Below are 20,491 nucleotides of genomic sequence, written 5' to 3' on the forward strand. Positions count from 1 at the left end.
GCCCTCAACATGAAGTTACGCATTTGGTGGAAGTTGCATTAGATTAGGGAGTTCTAGAGGATCTAGGCCGTTGGGTCAATGTTCCCAGCCCCTGCCCCACCCCTTGGCTTTCTAGTATTACAGCAGACCGTTTTCCAGACTCCTGAATCCTAAACATTCTGCTCACTTCTCCCACCTGTCAACTGCCCTAAGAAAGTGAAGAGAAAGAAACCTGCACTTTTTTCATACTTGTCTGAACAAAATTATTTCTGGACAAATGACTGAGACGGGGGCAAGTTTAAATAATCACCGAGACTTCTCTTTAATGCTAAAGGACAGTTTTCTGTTATTGACTTTGGCTCAAAATAGATTTTCATTTTGAAATTAAATGACAAATTTTAAGTTCTATATGAGCGTTTGACACGTCAATATGTTTTGGAATTTCTATCGTAAAGTTTGGAAGTGGTCTTTGGCTTACTTACTGAAGAAGTAAGGTTTGGTACCCTTTACTGTGGTACCCCTGAGTCCCACCAGGAAACAGACTGGGAGGCATTATAGCGTAATGGGGAGAACTTCAGGGCTGGAGCAAGTGAGACCTGGGTTCAAATCCCAGCTCTGCCCAGGCTGGCCTTTTGACCTTAGGAAAGTACTTTCTCTGTAGCCTTTTTCTCGTCATTTGTAAAATGGGGATCACATTTGTCTCATAGAGAGCATGTGAGGGGCAGGAACACATGGTAAAACCTTCATAAGTTACTGTCCATGATGATGCTAGGTCCAGACATCTAAGCATGAAGTATAAATTAAATTAATTGAAATAAAGTTTCTCTGTGAACTGCCAGTTTCTCTTATTTTTTTTCCCATGTTTTCTTGGGTTTCTGAGAGAGGTGATTGATTTATGTACTTCAGTTTTTTCAGTAATTTGGTATAATCTAATGGCTAAAAGAGAATATTGTCATTTATATAATCTGTCATCTGTTTTACTGCTATAATTTTTCTCTGCATATTTGTACTCTTGTGGACTTTTTGAGCCAAAATGGTATATGAACAGAAGAGAATGGAAGCACAGAGATTTCTCCTCTTCCTACGGATCCCATATCAAGATCTTTATAACCTCTTCTTGATGTTAATAATTTTTTCCCCAGTACTGAAGATTTTCGATTACCTTAGCATTATTTTTCAGATGTGTGATAGATAATAGGGTGGGAAAAGACATTACAGAGTGATGTCAAGGAATTATTTAGAAACTGGAACTAGAGCTAAATCTGGGAATGTGAGTTATAAGTTTCCACTTTGAGTCTTAATGGGGTCAGTTCAAGAAAGATACTAGGATGTGATGAGAATTGGATTTCAAATTCTGAAAAAATAGATTTACAAATTGATGACTATTTCTAAGTTATTTTTAATGAAGTCTTAATTAGGCTTCTCTTTGTCGTTTTCAGCTGTACAAAGAAATTGAAATTTGTCCAAAAGTCACTCAGAACATTCAGATTGAGAAGTCAGATACAGCCGGTGATAATTATGGTATGTTTCCTTTTCTTTGATCTTTGGTGTTCTTCACTTTAAAACAATTCCTGTGTAAACATGCACTTATTTACAATTCCATAAAATGCCTTTGGGGCCTATTTAAAACAGATAGGCCATCTGGCTTCTGTGCTCTGCCGGGCAGCCAAAGTAAGGGGGAAAAGATATTTACCCTGGGTATGACGAAGGTTTTAGCTTTACATTTCTTAACTTTAATCATCGGGGTTCGCCTGTCATAGAAAAGAAATGGATCCATTGGGAGGAGATTATTTTATCTTATGATATACCCTAGTAATGAAGAAATTATCCTTTCGCACCTCTGTCCCCCAAATATATGTATTATTCTCCTTTCCCTCACAAATGACATTAAAGGAACTTGTTTTGGTGGGGGTTGGGGTCCCCAAGACCACCTCTGGGTTTTTTGGTTCACTAAGAGGACCCGCTGGACTCAGCTTATTCATGACCACGGTTTATTCCAGCAACACTATACAAAAGAGCATCAGTAAAAGGGAGAGGCACGTGGGGTGAAGAGCGCAGAAACCAGGTACAAGCTTCCAGAGTCCTCCCCAGTCACACAGAAGTCCATAATTCCCCCAGCCACAAGCTGTGACAATGCGTGTGAACTGTGGTCTGGTAGGAAGTTTGTTAGTGACTCAGTGCCCAGAAATTTTATTGAGGGGCTGGTCAGGGAGGCACCCTCTGTCCAGCATAGACCCAAATTCCAGCCTCCCAGGAGGAAAGCAGGTGTTCAGCACAAACCACATTGTTTGTACAGATTTTAGACACAATGAGCTACATTAGGGTGTTGGGAACCCTCCCAAAATCCAAGTTCCCAGATACCAGCCAGGATCCAAACTGAGAAGCAGGCCTTTCAGAGAATAGCCGTCAGGCTTGCTATGTTAAGGCTTTCCTATGGTCTACCTTCTGGTGTAGTTAAGTATGTAATCCTTGCCATAGATTTAAGACTAGTCGTCTTAGCATTACACTTTATGACTTGGATAGTAGTGAAGTTGGTGCTCGAGTGAAATACATAGGGAAACCCATATGCCATATCAGGGCTAGATCAGTCAGGAGGGCGAGGTTAGCTGAGGCAATGACAGTCACCAAAGCCCAGCGGCTCCAAACAGTGACATTCTTTCTCCTGTTCACCATGCATCCTCTGTGGGTTGGCTGGGACCCTTTCTGTATGTTATCCTCACTCTAGGACCCAGGCCTGCGGCACCTGCCACCTGGGACATTGTCTGTCTCTTGGCAAAGGAGAAAGAGGGAAAGTGGTGATCTGGGTGCCGGCTCACTCCCAATTCGCTTGTCAAAGCACGTGACTGGAGGGGGAGGATGGGTAGGTGGGCAGAAGAGTAGTCCTACTATGTACTGGAAAAGAGGAGAACTGGAAGTTCTGATGGAAAGACATAAAGGTCACTGCACATGTTTGCTTACTGCATATTTCTCTCTGAATTAACTTATTAGGCTTTTTCACATTTGAAAGCCTTCAAACCCTTTACCGGGCAGCAGCATCTTCAGTATTCCTGCCGAAGCCTCTCCCGCAGGCAGCCAGTCCACCTCTCAGAGCACTCACTGGAGTGCTTTGGCCTAATGAAAAGAACCGAATTTCCAACCCCTGGCCACTTGCGTTACACCCTCACGCTGTTTACTTCTTGACCTTGAAACTAAAGACAGCATTAAAGCCAGAGGACGGTTTTTGATGGCAAGGGATCAATGTGTCTGAAGGCTTATTATGCAGCAGAAGCATGACCTCAGTAATTAAAGCAGTAATTGGTAGCAGTACTACAAATGAGCATCTGGGTCCTCCAAACTGAATTGTACCATATCCCTTACTCTTTTGTCTTTGGTTTAGTTACTTTCTCTTGCGTAAGGGGAAAATGTAGCAAGAAGCAAGAGAGGGCTGAATTTCACAGCTCTTGGAATCCAATGCCAAGGTGGACTGGTTTTGGGGACTTCCCTGGCAGTCTAGTGGTTAAGACTGCGCTTCCACTGCAGGGGGCGTGGGTTCCATCCCTGGTTGGGGAACTAAGGTCCCATGTGCCGTGCAGCGCAGCCAAAGAAAAAAAAAGAGGGTTTGGTTTGGTTTGGGGACTCAGGAATAGAAACTGGGCATAGAACCGCTATATTTTTTATACTTTTTTTTATTAAAGTGGCTGAAGTACTCACAGAGCCTGTTCAGATTTCCACGCTGAAGCTGTTACAGGGCATCAGACATCAACCCAGAGGGTACTGTTGGCCGTGCTGCTCACATGACCTGACATAAAGAAGCAGGGGTTTGGGGGTTTTGTTTTCATTTTGGATCTGTCTTGGAGCACCCCTGCTTTTGTAAACTACAAAATCCCTTGCTTAGCGGTTGTGGCAGTGTCAGACGATGAGGTTCGCAGTGCTCAGTCTTGCTTTCTGTCCTTACATCGCTGTCAGTTGCAGCCTATCTGTAGTGGTTCCTGGACTTCACCTTGGAAGGCCACCATGCATGGCTAATAACCTTGGGTAAAATCATTTATTCTCAGTGCCCAGTTCGATGTTGGCAGAAGGCGTTCCCACAAGTAGCTAAAGAGTCCCTGAGTCCTAAGAAGACCTGGTTGTCTCTGACCTCGGAATCTACCGAGGATTCTAAATGCAGCCCACCTCTCTCTGACATTAGCACCTTAGTGCAGCTTCTATACATCAATTTCAGTATATGTAAGTTCCTAGCACACATCAGCACACATACAAGATCTAACTATAAACCAGATGCTGCTTTCTATTGTAGAACGCTTTAGGGAGGAAATTATGACTTAATAATTCCAGTGACTAAACAAATGGAAAGATTTAACACTTGCCTAATTTCTCTCTCTTGCCCCTCCCTCTACCTCAGCCCTCAGGACTCTCTCAGACTTGTTGTTGAAGTTGGTTCAAATAGTTTTGTAATAGACTAAGCATGATCCCCTAGGCCGCCTTGAAGTGGATGAATGCATCGTTTCAGCAACTGAGTATTCCTTCTTCTCTGGGGACTGCTTAGACCGTTAGACTTTTGGTCTTGCGTCCCCTCTATGTCAGAGGTGTCTGCACTTTTCTCACTTTCTCCCTTTCACTGTATCCTGGACCCTGGTTCTGAGTACTTCTATTTTGTTTACTTTGTTGTCCTGATGTTTCTTTGGTCATGAATTTCAGTATGAGGAAACTTCTGGTTATTTAACAGATGAGTCTGTCTTCTTCGTTTCTTCACTCAGTTTTAATCACTTCCTTCGTTCTCAAGATCATATGCTATTCATAGTGCCTCCTGGTCTTTGTAATTCTAAGCCTTCTGATGGGTATCGGATATATTGGGTTTATATTGAATAACTCTCTCTGTCTTCTGTTGGCAGTCATTTGGACCGCATTACATTTGTCTGCTGGGAATTAGATTGTTGCTATCCTATTTAAAAGAAAAAAATATTCTGACGTGGGTGGCTGACATCAAAAAGTCTACAAATAACAAATTTTGGCAAGGATGTGGAGAAAAGGGAACCTTTCTACACCGTTGGTGGGAATGTAAATTAGTGCAGCCTCTATGGAAAACAGTATAGAGGGTCCTTAAAAAACTAAAAACCGAACTACCATATGATCCAGCAATCCCACTCCTGGATATATATCCGGAAAAAACGAAAACGAATTCCAAAAGATACATGCACCCCAAAGTTCATAGCAGCACTATTTACAATAGCCTGCACGTGGATACAGTGGAATATTATTCAACCAAAGAAAAGAATGGAATATTGCCATTGGTAGCAATATGGATGTGCCCAGAGAATATTATTTCACAGCTTTAGTGAAATAAATCAGACAGAGAAAGACGAATACTGTATGATATCACTTACATATGGAATCTAAAAAATAATACAAATGAGTACATATTTGTTACTGTAGGAGATGGTTATAATCCCCACCTTCCCTCCATTGTGCAAATTATTGGCATCTTGAAATGGAGGCTACTCCTTGGGACTCTTGACATCCTTAGTGGTAAGGAAGGAAGGTAGCAAATGAATACCCATCTCCACTGACTTTGGTTTAAGGTGACTTGCAGTAGGCTGTCAACACATCACCTCTCCTGACAATGTGTTCCTTTTATTTTTAATAGAATAAAATTTGAATGAAAAAATTTGGTCTCAGAACTTTATAAAATGGTAGCATTTTAGAAAGGAAATGCCTGTATTTTAATGAATTCTCTTCATCCTCTCCCTGTTGTAGTCCTTGATTCTTATCTATTCTAACAGATAAAAGAAAAAGAAAATCTCCGCTGCGATGCAGATAAATGCACCTGTGTTAAGGCTAATGTCATTTAAGTGGCTCGTGTCTAAAATTATTTTTATTTCAGTGGGACTTCTTGAAGAGTAATCTGAAAGTTAGAAGTTGCTGTAAGAATGGAATTTAAAATAAGAGAATAAAATAAAGACTTTGGAAAGTCCTCAGGGGGTGGGCTCGTATAGTTCCCTATCCGAGGGAGTTTCGGTACCCTAGTGGGTGATGGCATCTGGCAGTTTTGCCTACGTGCGGGTATCTATTTCCTGGTCCTGTGAATGATACAAAAAAAACATGTGTTCATTATGACATGAACTGAGAAGTCTCAGTGAGTCCCTGGGCCCCAGTCTTTTAATTAATTATTCTATTTTGTCGTTAGTTGCCTGTTTGTTTTTTTAAACCACTGTTTTTTTCCTTTGCCTAAGCCTTATTTTTCTCCCAGAGCTGAAATCATTCGTGTCATATCTTTACAATTGTATTAATTCCCATTGCCCTTTTAAGATTATCTACCAAAGTATTTTATCCTGAGGGAAAGTCGGTGTTGGTTGTGGACATTCCATTGATTGATCAGAAAGAGTTTTACGTGAGGCTGTCTAGAAACAGACGTGACCAAGTCTTGTAGCCATAGGATTGGGAGCACTTAGAACCTCAGGGCCTTGTTCTGCCTTATTTTCCAAAGGATGTAGCAAAACCCAAGATTAATTAACTAATGGGCTTTGAGCTCTGGAAGCCTAGACAGGTATAAGATAATCTTATGATCAGACACTAGGAGAATGTGCAGTCCATCAGTTTCAATATGAAGAAGGATTTCTAAAGTTTGTTGCTACTTCTCCCTGTTTGCAGAATTTTACTAATTAAAGCAGTGTCCACACAGCAATATATATGGAGGAACACACAGCATACAGTTGTTCTGTTGTGACATGTCCTAGGACATAGATTTGCTGAAAAAAGTCAAGGGGACCCAGATGAGATAAGCTGATTGTTTCTGTTTTGTGCTATGGAGGGAACTGTGGAAAAAAAAAAAAGGCAAAACTATGGCATTTATTAGCAAGCAGGGTAAAACAAAATCATTTTCTTCCGTTTGAGTTGATAGGTAGGTCGTATGAAGATAGATGTACCTGGTAATATTAATTTTTACAGTGACTTCTTTTAGAGTGATCTAAACATACCTTTTTCTGCTTTGTGAAACAATACGAACAAGGAAAAACTATAACCCCAAGCAATGAACATACCTAGTTCACAGCAGATTCTTCTTATTGTTCGCTCAACACTCAGAGGGTGTGAGCCTTACCTGGCTGTCCCTGTGTTTCCTAGGCTTTTCACTTTCTTCTGTGGAAGAAGATGGTGTTCGAAGGCTCTACGTGAACAGTGTAAAGGAAACTGGCTTAGCTTCCAAGAAAGGTAAGTTATTAAGTGTCTTGTCTTGACTTGTTTGTCTTCAGTTCCCTTTTGGGTTTCTCTAGTTGGTGGATGAGAAGGATATGCCCAAAGGATTCACCCCTGAAGAGTATTTAAATGTTGTCTCATCGAAAACTCTTCCAGGGAATACGAGTATTATTTCCATCAGCTCAGTTGTGCAAGGAATGTTGCCTTCTTGGATTTTAAATCGGATTTTGAGCCCATCTCCATGGGGTTGATGGGAAATTCCCTTCTACTCAGAAGTGGTTGTCCTTCCCTACCATCTGGGATGGAATGGAGGTCCCAGGGATCTTCTTGAAGCAGATTATTCGGGAAGACCCCTCTGTGCTTTGGTCTGCACTGGTTGAAGCTGACATGGGCCCTTGCCTGAGCTTGCAAAGCTCCATCATGTTCTATTGCTGCCATTCGTAGAGGAATCTTTGTAGAAGTTGAGAACCTAGGGGTTCAGGATCCTGACTTCCTGCCCTCCTTCGAGAGCTCTTCCCTGCTACACCCTGCCTGCGGCCCATAGTGTTGTCTGTCTAGGCTACTTGTGGAACCCCAGCTCTCCATACTTTTTCTACTCTGAGAGAATCATTTCAACCTACGTTAGTTTCCTAGGGCTGCAGTAGCAAATGGCCACAAACTGGGTGATTCAAATCAACAGAATGTATTCTCACACAGAGGCCTTTCAAACTTCCGGCCTCCTGATGTATTCTCATCAGGAGGCCGGAAGTTTGAAATCAAGGTATTGGCAGGGTTGTTTCTTTCTGGAGCCTCTGCAGGAAGAATCTGTTTCATGGTTCTTTCTGGATTCTGCTGGCTGCTAGTAGCCCATGGCGTCCCTGGCTTGTAGCTGCATCACTCTGATTTCTGCCTCTGTCCTCACATGGCCCTCTTTCCCATGTGTCTCTCCATCTTTACATGGCCTTCTTACAAGAACACCAGTCATTGGATTTAGGACCCACCCTACTCTGGTATGACTTCGTCCTGACTTAATTACATCTGCAAAGACCCTCTCTCCAAATAACGTCACGTTCTGGGTGGACATGACTTTTGGGGGGAACCTGGGCAGGTAGGTAGGGCTTAAAATCCACCTTCATTTCATTCTTCTTGCTATGGAATTTTTAGCTTCATCCAGGCAGAGGCAAAATAATGCCCATTGAATATGAAAGTCCAACATGTCTTGGTCAGTTACACTTGGATGTGATACCTGTATCTGTTCTGCTAGAGGACAGTGGAGCAGCTGGGAGAGGATGGAATGCCTGTCTACCTTTCCCACCTCCTCCCGTGTTCTGGGGCAGCTTAGTTCTGCGTGTTCATGGCTTACAAGCTCTCTGTGCAGCGTACTTTGCCCTGTGCTGTCAGCACCGGAGAAGTGCTACCCGCAGACTTGGCTCTGCACAGAGATGGCAAAGGTGTGCCCAATCAGAAACAAAGTCCAAGTAATTTATCCACTGCTAACGGCCATGGACAAGGATTTTCCTTCCATATTTTCGAGGCCAAAGGCAGTCCAGAGGCCAGAGTTTGACGCATTCAAAGCGTATCTCAGCTAAGAGCAGAGGTGACGGGGTTTATTCCCCTTTAAACCCCAATCTGATTTTTATCTCTTTCAGCACGAATGTGCCGGTTGGCGTGCGGGGGTGGGGAAATACGCTGCCCTGGTTTTTAGTCACATCCTGTTTTAGTCCTTTGAATCCAGGAACACTGGTGTTAGATAACAACAAACGGTCGTCTGCTGCAACTCCCTTGCCCCATATAACACCGTTCTCTGCGGATGCAAGAGTGATGCCCATTTGTCCACCTGGGTCGCAAACTATTCCCAGTATCCCACCTGCAGAGGGCTGTGTCGGGAGAGAGATTTGATGTTAAACGTAACCGCTATGTGAAGACCTCCCCATAACGGAGAGTTCCCTGTGGACCATACGGCCTCTTTGTGGGCGTCTCTGATTATAAAACATCCTTCTCCCTCAGCTTCCGTTCACTGTTTGCCTCCTCGTTTATAGCCAGCCATTGGTGTTCATGATGTGCTTCATGTTAAAACTGCTAAGTCTTCTCCACATTTGACACTTCCAGATCTTTCAACAAGTCATTAGAATGTAGAATACAACTCTGGTCATTGCCCTCTGGACACTCTCCAGATGCTAGTTCTGCTAGAGGACGGTCCAGGTTTTAGTGTTTCTGAAAATGACCAGAATGTGGAGCAGGCAGGGGGCGTCTGGTGGCACGCAGCCTAATGAGATCTGAATATTCTGTTTGCATTAATTGAACCTACACTTGATTTATTTTTCTTAGCCACCTTGGGCTTTTGGCCTGTGATGGGCTGATGGGTAATCCCCATATGCCTGCTTTCTCTTGCCTACCTCTTGCTCTGTGTCGGATCTCATGTTGGCTGTACTTGTAGAACTGACTTTTGGAACCAAACTGTGTTTACACTTATCTGTGTTCATCTTGGGCCTGTTTGGCGCATTGCTCTGCTCTTGGAATCATCTGAGGTTGGGATCAGGCATCTTCTTTGCTGTCATCGAAGTGTCTTCCAGATGGCTCCACAGGACACAGAGAAAGCTCTGTGCTGTATTTTTCTAGACAGATAGATTAGATGCTTCACAAATTTTACCGTGGGTGGGTGGTGGGGATCATTTTTGAGTAGGCTCAAAAATTCCAAAAAACAGTTTTCCTCTTTGTTCTACCAAATATTAATAATGAGAGTTAATGTCTTGAATATCTTCCACATGCCAAGTGCTGTGCAAAGAGTTTTATATGGATTATTTTGTTGAATCTCATTTAATCCATGCCCCTCTTTACGTATGAGGAAACTGAGGCTGGGAGAGATTCGGTAACATGCCCACGGGCACAGAGCTGTTACACAGTGGGGTTGTGACAGAAAGACCCCAACAAGGTACTTCATTGCCCACCACTGCTGGGCCCCCTGCTCTCACTTATTAATACTGAGAGTAGCTCACTCAGGTAGGCCCTGTATTAGTTTCCTAGGGTTGCCATAACAAACTACCATATATTGGGTGGCTTAAGAAACAGAACTGGATAAAACTAAAAGCTGGTTCTTTGAGAAGATAAACAGAATTGATAAACCATTAGCCAGACTCATCAAGAAAAAAAGGGAGAAGACTCAAATCAATAGAATTAGAAATGAAAAAGAAGTAACAACTGACACTGCAGAAATACAAAGGATCATGAGAGATTACTACAAGCAACTATATGCCAGTAAAATGGACAACCTGGAAGAAATGGACAAATTCTTAGAAAAGCACAACCTTCTAAGAATGAACCAGGAAGAAATAGAAAATATAAATAGACCAATCACAAGCACTGAAATTGAGACTGTGATTAAAAATCTTCCAACAAACAAAAGCCCAGGACCAGGAGGCTTCACAGGCAAATTATGTCAAACATTTAGAGAAGAGCGAACACTTATCCTTCTCAAACTCTTCCAAAATATAACAGAGGGAGGAACACTCCCCAACTCATTCTACGAGGCCATCATCACCCTGATACCAAAACCAGACAAAGATGTCACAAAGAAAGAAAACTACAGGTCAATATCACTGATGAACAGAGATGCAAAAATCCTCAACAAAATACTAGCAAACAGAATCCAACAGCAAATTAAAAGGATCATACACCATGATCAAGTGGGGTTTATTCCAGGAATGCAAGGATTCTTCAATATATGCAAATCAGTCAATGTGATACACCATATTAACAAATTGAAGGAGAAAAACCATATGATCATCTCAATAGATTCAGACAAAGCTTATGACAAAATTCAACACCCATTTATGATAAAAACTCTCTAGAAAGTAGGCATAGAGGGAACTTACCTCAACATAATAAAGACTGTACATGGCAAACCCACAGCCAGCATCATTCTCAATGGTGAAAAACTGAAACCATTTCCTCTAAGATCAGGAAGAAGACAAGGTTATCTACTCTCACCACTGTTATTCAACATAGTTTTGGAAGTTTTAGCCACAGCAATCAGAGAAGAAAAAGAAATAAAAGGAATCCAAATCCGAAAAGAAGAAGTAAAGCTGTCACTGTTTGCAGATGACATGATACTATACATAGAGAATCCTAAAGATGCTACCAGAAAACGACTAGAGCTAATCAATGAATTTGGTAAAGTAGCAGGATATAAAATTAATGCACAGAAATCTCTTGCATTCCTATACACTAATGATGAAAAATCTGAAAGAGCAATTAAGGAAACATTCCCATTTACCACTGCAACAAGAAGAATAAAATACCTAGGAATAAACCTACCTAAGGAGACAAAATATCTGTATGCAGAAAACTATAAGACACTGATGAAAGAAATTAAAGATGATACAAACAGATGGAGAGATATACCATGTTCTTGGATTGGAAGAATCAACACTGTGAAAATGACTATACTACCCAAAGCAAACTACAGATTCAGTGCAATCCCTATCAAACTACGAATGGCATTTTTCACAGAACCAGAACAAAAATTTTCACAATTTGTATGGAAACACAAAAGACCCTCAATGGCCAGAGCAATCTTGAGAAAGAAAAACGGAGCTGGAGGAATCAGGCTCCCAGACTTTGGACTCTACTACAAAGCTACAGTAAACAAGACAGTATGGTACAGGCACAGAAACAGAAATATAGATCAATGGAACACGATAGAAAGCCCAGAGATAAACCCACGCACATATGGTCACCTTATCTTTGATAAAGGAGGCAAGAATATACAATGGAGAAAGGACAGCCTCTTCAATAAGTGGTGCTGGGAAAACTGGACAGCTACCTGTAAAAGACTGAAATTAGAACACTCCGTAACACCATACACAAAAATAAACTCAAAATGGATTAAAGACCTAAATGTAAGGCCAGACACTATCAAACTCTTAGAGGAAAACATAGGCAGAACACTCTATGACATACATCACAGCAGGATCCTTTTTGACCCACCTCCTAGAGAAATGGAAATAAAAACAAAAATAAACAAATGGGACCTAATGAAACTTCAAATCTTTTGCACAGCAAAGGAAAGCATAAACAAGACGAAAAGACAACCCTCAGAATTGGAGAAAATATTTGCAAATAAAGCAACAGACAAAGGATTAATCTCCAAAATATACAAGCAGCTCATGCAACTCAATATCAAAAAAAAGAAAAAACCAAACAACCCAATCCAAAAATGAGCAGAAGACTTAAATAGACATTTCTCCAGAGAAGATACAGAGATTGCCAACAAACACATGAAAGGATGCTCGACATCACTAATCATTAGAGAAATGCAAATCAAAGCTACAATGAGGTATCACCTCACACCAGTCAGAATGGCCATCATCAAAAAATCTACAAACAGTAAATGCTGGAGAGGGTGTGGAGAAAAGGGAACCCTCTTGCACTGTTGGTGGGAATGTAAATTGATACAGCCACTATGGAGAACAGTATGGAGGTTCCTTCAAAAACTATAGAACCCAGCAATCCCACTACTGGGCATATACCCTGAGAAAACCATAATTCAAAAAGAGTCATGTACCACAGTGTTCACTGCAGCTCTATTTACAATAGCCAGGACATGGAAGCAACCTAAGTGTCCATTGACAGATGAATGGATAAAGAACATGTGACACATGTATACAATGAAATATTACTCAGCCATAAAAAGAAAGGAAATTGAGTTATTTGTAGTGAGGTAGATGGACCTAGAGTCTGTCATACAGAGTGAAGTAAGTCAGAAAGAGAAAAACAAATACCGTATGCTAACACATATATATGGAATCTAAAAACAAAACCAAAACCAAAATGGCTCTGAGGAACCTAGGGGCAGGACAGGCAGAAAGATGCAGACATAGAGAATGGACTTGAGGACACGGGGAGGGGGAAGTGTAAGCTGGCACGAAGTGAGAGAGTGGCATGGACATATATACACTACCAAACGTAAAATAGCTAGCTAGTGGAAAGCAGCTGCATAGCACAGGGAGATCAGCTCAGTGCTTTGTGACCACCTAGAGGGGTGGGATAGGGAGGATGGGAGGGAGATGAAAGAGGGAGGGGATATGGGGATATATGTATACATATAGCTGATTCACTTTGTTATAAAGCAGAAATTAACACACCATTGTAAAGCAATTATACTCCAATAAAGATGTTAGAAAAAAAAAAAACCCAGAATTTTATTCTCCCACAGTTCTGGAGGACAGAGTCTGAAACCAACGTGTGTGCAGGGCTGTGGTCCCTGGGAGGTTCAAGGGGAGAATCCTTTCTCGCTTCTTCCTTCATCTGGAGGCTCCAGGTGTGGCAGCATCGCTCCAATCTCATCCTCCATCTTCACATAACATTCTCCTCTTCTCTCTGTGTCTCTCTTTTGTGTGTCTCTTACAAGGACACTTTTCAGTGGGTTTAGGACCCATCAGATAATCCAGCATGATTTTATCTCAAGATCTTTTACTGAATTACAGCTGCAAAGATCCTGTTTCCCAATAAGCTCACGTTCCCAGGTTTTGGGACATGGACATATCTTTTTAGGGGCCACCCTTCAACCCACTACACATTGTTATTCAGCCAGTCACAGCAACCTAGAAATTCTTTTTTTTTAAAATTATTTTATTTTTATTTATTTAGTTTTTGGCCGAGTGGCTTGCGGGATCTTAGTTCCCTGACCAGGGATTGAACCTGGACCCTAGGCAGTGAGAGCCCAGAGTCCTAACCACTGGACCACCAGGGGATTCCCGCAAACCTAAAAATTCTTTTAAAAAAACAAAAAACTTGCAGATGGTTTTAGTTTTTAAGTTGTTTTTTCTTTTTCTCCTTATTTTACCTCCTCTAATATCTAACGAAAAGAATTGTCTCCAAGAGAACACTTAAAAACCAATAACTGCCTTTCACATGTGGAAATTTTGTGTTTTCAAGTCAAATGCTGTGATGCCAAAATCTTTCACCTAAAAAATGGAATGGTTAGTCTCCCAGAATTCTGCCTCTGACGTGGAGGAAAACCTTCTCATTTCTCCCCCATTGCCTCCTCACCTGCGATGTTTCTTGGAGTATTTTATGATAGAAAATTGATTTCAAGTATTTTGGAAACCTGAGTAAAGCTGGCCGATAGGTGTGACCCGGTGAAGTTGGGAAGTGAGAACTTCTCTGCGGAATTATTTTTCTGTGGAATCAGAGTGAGAACTGCGGGTGTGCCTGAGGGACTGTGTGGCTTTGCGTCTGGCAGTTCATCCTTTGTCTCTGCCCTTCAGTCACTCCCTTTTTCAAGTTAGTTTTTCCACAAACAAACTTAGAAAATAAGAAATATTCTTAGAAAATAAGAATCAGACTCCTTTCTTCTTCTTAACTGAAGGGAAATCTTATTTCCTCTCCTGTTCTTCCCTAATCTCTCCCTCTCTCAAACTGCTGGAATGTTCTTGTAATGTCAGGTGGACCTGCCCCGGGTCAGTCACAAGTTCTTGTTCTCCTAGGCTGAGCTGGTTCACGGCTGCTCCTCTGGGTCCCAAGCTTCGGCAGCTCCCCAGCATGCTTTGCAAAAGTAGCAGAACCTTTGGGGACCTTCAAAAGGCCATTCACCCCTAGGTCCTGATGTAGTTTCAAATAAAAGGTGGGGGAGGGGAAAATATGATTGCATTTGGTTCCATAAACCATCATCTCTCAATGTGTTTGGAGTAAGATGACCTTCAGTGGTTGTAGCCGAGGAGATGCCTGCATTTTGATTCCGTAGAAATGATTCATAGACTTGAGCTGACTGTGCACACGTGTCCACCGTAGCACAAGAAGGCACAGAAATGGCTGCAGTCGGGGAGCCTTTCCGTCTTTTCCCCTCAAAGTGCCAGGACGGTAGCCAGAATTAGCATTTGCGAGGAGCAATTGGCAGCCGCTTAGAGCACATAGATTCAAGAAGGAATAAATTTGTTTAGCTGGTGTATTCAGGACGGGATAGGCGTGCTGTGACATCCCAGTCTAGAACCTTCCAGACCCAAAGACCACGTGATCACCTAATGATACCCTTTGCGCACTACAGCCTGTTTGCAGCAACACCTATAACAGGAGAGCTCGGTGTGCCCTTTTGAAACAGGGCGTCTAAGATGCTGTGATCTGATTTGACGCTGCAGCTGCTTTTATGCGTGTATGACATTAAACATTTTCCGTCTCGCGTTGGCAGGCCTGAAAGCGGGAGATGAGATTCTTGAGATCAATAATCGTGCTGCGGGCACCCTGAATGCCTCCGTGCTCAAAGATTTCCTCGCGCAGCTGTCCCTGGGCCTCCTGGTGAGGACCTACCCGGAGCTGGAGGGAGAAGCAGAGCTGCTGGGGAGCCCGCCCCTCCGGCTGGACGGCCCCGCTGACCTCAGCGAGAACCCTCTCGCCTTTCTCACCAGCAACACAGGTATGGCTGTGCACCGGGCTGCCCCTCGGAGGCTGCCCACGCGGCTTGCGTATTTCTGTGGATTTCCTGCATCTGGTAGGTCAGCTAAGATGTGTAAGATGAGCAGATTACTGAGCTTCCTGTCGAAATTTCAAAGGGGCCAGGAGCTCCTGTGCCGGTGGAACTGCTGTTTGGCTGCAATGGAAATCTTTGTCATGCTGCTCTTGTTGGTCATTTGGGAGAAAGATACATGGGTGGAGGCCACTGTCTCTTGGCTGTGGACGAGAGTTGGAGACACAGAAGTGCTAGGAATCACTTAAGATGCTGGGGCTCTTGGTGCTCTCTTCCCTGCCGTCCATGGCACCATCCCCCAAATCACCCAGCCCTGCTTTTCCTTCTGTGGAAGAGGAAGATGTGGGGTGAGATGGCCAGGGTGGAAATATGCCCAGAACTGGTGTTTGGTCAACTTTTCTCTTGGGCCCTTGTGACCTAGAGTCTGGACAAGAGCCCATCGGTGGAACCCCCTGCCCTGCCCCATCTGCCACTTCTCCTGTTTACACGTTTCTTCCCACTCCATCTGGCAACTTTATACTCATTCAGAAAGGGACAGCTTGAATGCTGCCTGCCCCGGGGAGCCTTCCTGGCACCCCACCAAGCTCCTCAGGACCCTGCGAAGACATCTTTCACGTGGGCCCTGCTCCTCTTACACTCTTCTTACTTGCCTCTCTCTCCTGAGTTTGTTTCCTGGTACGAGGCTTAGGTTTTCTTCCCGTTGCTACACAGGCGCCCATTCTTGTTCAGCGGGAGAATCAGGGAGCAAGCCCATAGGGGAACAGATAGTGCTGTCACTTATCTCACCATGACCTGGTTCTAGAGTTGGGGTTGATCTGGTAAGCTGGAGTTTGGGATTTATTTTCTCTTTAACACTCGGGTTAAAAGAAGTCTTCATTTTCCACTTCTGAGTGTAGGTACTCTGAGTATTCTTATTTTTCGAAGTCCCTTCTGAAGCTTGGCTTGGTAAGAATAAATCACAGGCGGACGCCTTGTGACAGTTCATCCTTTTATTGGGTGGTTCCCTAGGAGAATCTGACAAGTTGAGGCTCGAGAGAATCAATCACACTTAGTTACTGTTGACTTCTGACTCATTTTGTCATTGTAGTACCCACACGCCAATCACATCTTTAGAAAAGGACCCCAGGGAGCTGTGTACCCTTTAAAAAATTTTTTTTAAAATTTTTTATTGAAGTACAATTGAATTACAGTGTTGTGTTAATTACTGTTGTACAGCAAAGTGACTCAGTGATACATATATATATATATACATTATTTTTCATATTCTTTCCTCTTATGGTTTATCACAGGATATTGACTATAGAACCTTGTTGTTTATCCATTCTATATATAATAGCTTACGTCTGCTAACCCCAAACTCCCACTCCACCCCTCCCCCGCCTCCCTTCCCCTTGGCAACAACCAGTCTGTTCTGTATGTCCCTGATTTTGTTTCTGTTTCACAGATAGGTCCATTTGTGTCATATTTTAGATTCCACATATAAGTGATATCATATGGTATTTGTCTTTATCTAACCAGGGAGCTGTGTACCCTTAATGATAGGGAATGGATACCATGAAGGTTGTTCTTTTATGTGACCACAAGATGGCAGGCTCAATCCCGTAAAACTCCGTTCATAGTGGTTTCTGTAAAATGACTGAGTAAGGCGTGTTGTGTTAGATAGGTTACTGAAAGGACTTTATAAGGTCTGGATGTACATACTACAAACAACAGTGTGTACTCAACCTTTTTGGATGTTTTTTCCTGTCTGAGCCCTTCCTGTGGGTTATGGATATAAAGTAGGTGTTGGCAAACTAAGACCCCCTGGCCAAATCCAGACTGTGGCCTGTTTCTGTGAATAAAGTTTTATTAGAACACAGTCACGCCCATTCATTGATGTTTTGTCTCTGGCTGCTTTCCCATCGCAATGGCAGAGTTGAGTAGTTATGACTGGGACTCATGGTCTGCAAGGCTGAAAATATTTACTATCTGGCCCTTTACAGACCCCTGATATAAAGTGTGATTGCTCATGATTTGTTCCTTTAAACCCAATCATAGTTTTGATATATTTCTTTCTTTTGAAAAAAGATTTGTGTGTGTGTGCGTGCGTTTGCACATGCACACAGTTTGCCAAGTTTTAAAACCTTTTATTTAATTTTTTTTTTAATTTAAAAATGTGTTTGTACATAGGTGTCTGGGGAATATTTGAGTATATTTTGTATCTATAGCCCTATCCTGTCAGCAGCTGACCTTACATCCTCCTTCAGACCAGACACCTTTGTAATCTGCATGCTACATCCACTGAACCTACTGTTGTTTAAACCACATTAAAACTTTCATTTTGGAATCATCCGTAGAAGATTTAGTTATTTGTTTCCAGATCATAACTTGGAACTGACATTTCTTAAGTATTTGCTCTGTCCCAGACATTAATCTGGATGTGGAAAGTTATAATGATGACTATGACATGATTCTGTCCTCATACTTAACATTTTAGTGTAGTCCTTTGTTTTTTAATTGCTTCACCTTTTAATATTTTGTAGGGATCAGAAATCCTTCAGAGCCAAGTGTGTGTGGTCAAGTTAGGTAATCTACGTGGTTCAAGAATACAGCATGAAAGTAAAGTCACAGTGTGGGTTTTCTGGAAAGTTTCTAAGTTGGTTTCAACATTAATAAGTTCCAGAAGAATTCTCAGATGCTCTCAGTCGTGGCGGCCCCATCGGACTGCCTGGAGGCAAGCAGTCACTCAGGCTCCCCACCTGGGTCTCAGCGTGTCTGCCTCCTGGTTACTGCCATTTCCTAGTCCCTATTTACGAGTGCAGGATAAAAGAGGGGGCAAGTAAACAGGATAAAACAACCTGAAAGATGGTTCCATAGTGAGGCAGAGTTTATGAAGCAGTGTGCACAGACAGCTGCAGTGACGATAGAAAACAACTGAGAAAGTGTGTACAATGGGGCAGGCTGGACTATAGCCTTCATCTAAATATAGAAGTAACTAAAAATAAGAAGCCTCCTGAGTGACGGATTTGAGGTTTGATGCAGGGACCATCTTAGGGTGATTATAGTGGATGTGAGGCAGCCTTGATGGAAAGCCTGGCCGGGTCCACAGGCACCCTGGCTGGTGCCCGTCTGTAGGAGGCTGGGTCTGTGGATTGCCCCATTTTACGAGTCCAAGTATGCAGACGTGGCCTTGATGCTGCCCTGATAATTCTGATTGAAATAGGTGATTAGCTTTCAGGGCTGGATTATTTCTGAAGCCTCTTTTATGGAGAGGTTTGTTTCCTCCAGGTAGAAGTATCACTACCTAGTGGCTAAGAGTGGGCTCTGGAACCAGGTTCCTTGGGAATGCGTCCTATTTTTATGTTTATTAGCTTCATGACTCTGAACGGATTACGCTTAATCTCTCTGTGCGCCGTGTCCTTGTGCATAAAATGGGGATCGTACCACACCACTGTCGAACGCGGTTGTTGTGAGGAATGACTGAGTGATGAAAGTGAGGTGTTTAGAATATGTTCTAAGAGGGACTCAAACGTTATGCATTCAAAGCACAGTCTCTTGTGGAGATGGGAAGATTCTCTAGCTAGTAACCAGAGGCTGCTCGGTTTTGATCTCCTCCCTGCCCTCTCTTCCACTTCAATCTGCACCAGGTGGATTGTCTGATAACTAAGTTTATGAAGTATACTTAAGGTAGTTTCCTTCCCCAAGTAGAAAGAAGTAGATTCTGCAGACTAGAAGGCTGAGACCCCTGGGCCCCTTTTCAGAGATCAGGATTCCCTTGGTCTGAGGTCGGGGCTGTGTTTGCACGTGTTAGATGGTTGCTTAAAAATCCTTAGGTGATTCTAACGTGCAGCTAAGATTGGAGGCTACTCCCTTAGGTCACCGACTATTCTTGGTTAGTAATCCTCTTTTTTTCATCTGGGTGGAATGGTAAGATGATTGGAATCTTATGGTCCCATGCAGACCATCTACAGGAGTGTTTGTGGATAAAATTCTGTGGTCTGCTTCATGGAGATTTCTGTAATGACAACCTGGTAGGTAAACTCCTTTATCCTCCTCTTCCTCGGTATAGGAGGGACACGTGGTGACTGGATTGCCGTGTTGGCTTGGAAAGCCAGGGACTGGAGAATAGATTCCATCCTAAGTGTTCTCTCAATAAGACTCAGTTTCCATTCTTGGCCATTGGCCATCCACGTGTCCTTGCTGAAATCTTCCTGGGGCTATTCTTCATCTTTTTTCTTTTTCTTTTTTTTTTCAACAGTTGTTTAGGGACAGACTGGTAAGAAAATGGGGGAAGAGGATCCAGGCAAAAAGCTAGTTCCTTCAGTGGCTATTACTTTAGAAAGAGCCTGAAGTGAAGGGGAAGCTGGCGTAGGAAGTTGCAAAACTCTGTTTCTGTGAGCTTTCCAAAAAGCCTCTGTAATGTTCCTGTGTGATTTATTTTGAATACTGATCTCATCTGGTGCTACTGACAATTGGGGCCAGATAATTCTTTGTTGTGGGAGGCTGTCCTGTGCCTTCACGTTAGCAGTATTCCTACAAACAACTCTCAGCTAGTCGTTTTTAACCCCCTCCCCCCAAGTTGTGTCAAAAATAATCTTCAGACATTGCTAAATGTCCCCACAGGGGCAAAGTCTCCAGTTGAAAGCACTGGCCTGGTTGATTAGAATGTATATACCTACACTCCCCAGTTAGGGAACTGTTATAGTGAACGTCAATATAGGAAAGCAGGGCTTCCCTGGTGGTGCAGTGGTTGAGAGTCCGCCTGCCGATGCAGGAGACACGGGTTCATGCCCCGGTCCGGGAAGATCCCACATGCCGCGGAGCGGCTGGGCCCGTGAGCCATGGCCGCTGAGCCTGCGCGTCCGGAGCCTGTGCTCCGCAACGGGTGAGGCCACAGCCGTGAGAGGCCCGCGTACCGGGGGG

The 20,491-nt window shown here is 43.0% G+C and overlaps 1 protein-coding gene across 5 annotated transcripts in view; it reads left to right on the forward strand.

Annotated features, from left to right (window-relative positions):
* The window catches only part of TIAM1 (TIAM Rac1 associated GEF 1), a 407,413-nt gene that overhangs the window by 333,799 nt on the left and 53,123 nt on the right, over nucleotides 1-20,491 (forward strand). For all 5 annotated transcript variants that reach the window (XM_027101391.1, XM_027101428.1, XM_027101400.1 and 2 more), the window contains 3 exons: nucleotides 1,419-1,500; nucleotides 7,078-7,164; nucleotides 15,314-15,538. In XM_027101391.1, the coding sequence (XP_026957192.1) occupies nucleotides 1,419-1,500; nucleotides 7,078-7,164; nucleotides 15,314-15,538 (394 nt within the window). The remainder of the gene's footprint in view (nucleotides 1-1,418; nucleotides 1,501-7,077; nucleotides 7,165-15,313; nucleotides 15,539-20,491) is intronic.

Source organism: Aethalodelphis obliquidens, unplaced genomic scaffold, assembly GCF_003676395.1.
Source record: "Aethalodelphis obliquidens isolate GAN/ISIS:26980383/991018 unplaced genomic scaffold, ASM367639v1 scaffold1, whole genome shotgun sequence".
NCBI classification, from domain to species: Eukaryota; Metazoa; Chordata; class Mammalia; order Artiodactyla; family Delphinidae; genus Aethalodelphis; species Aethalodelphis obliquidens.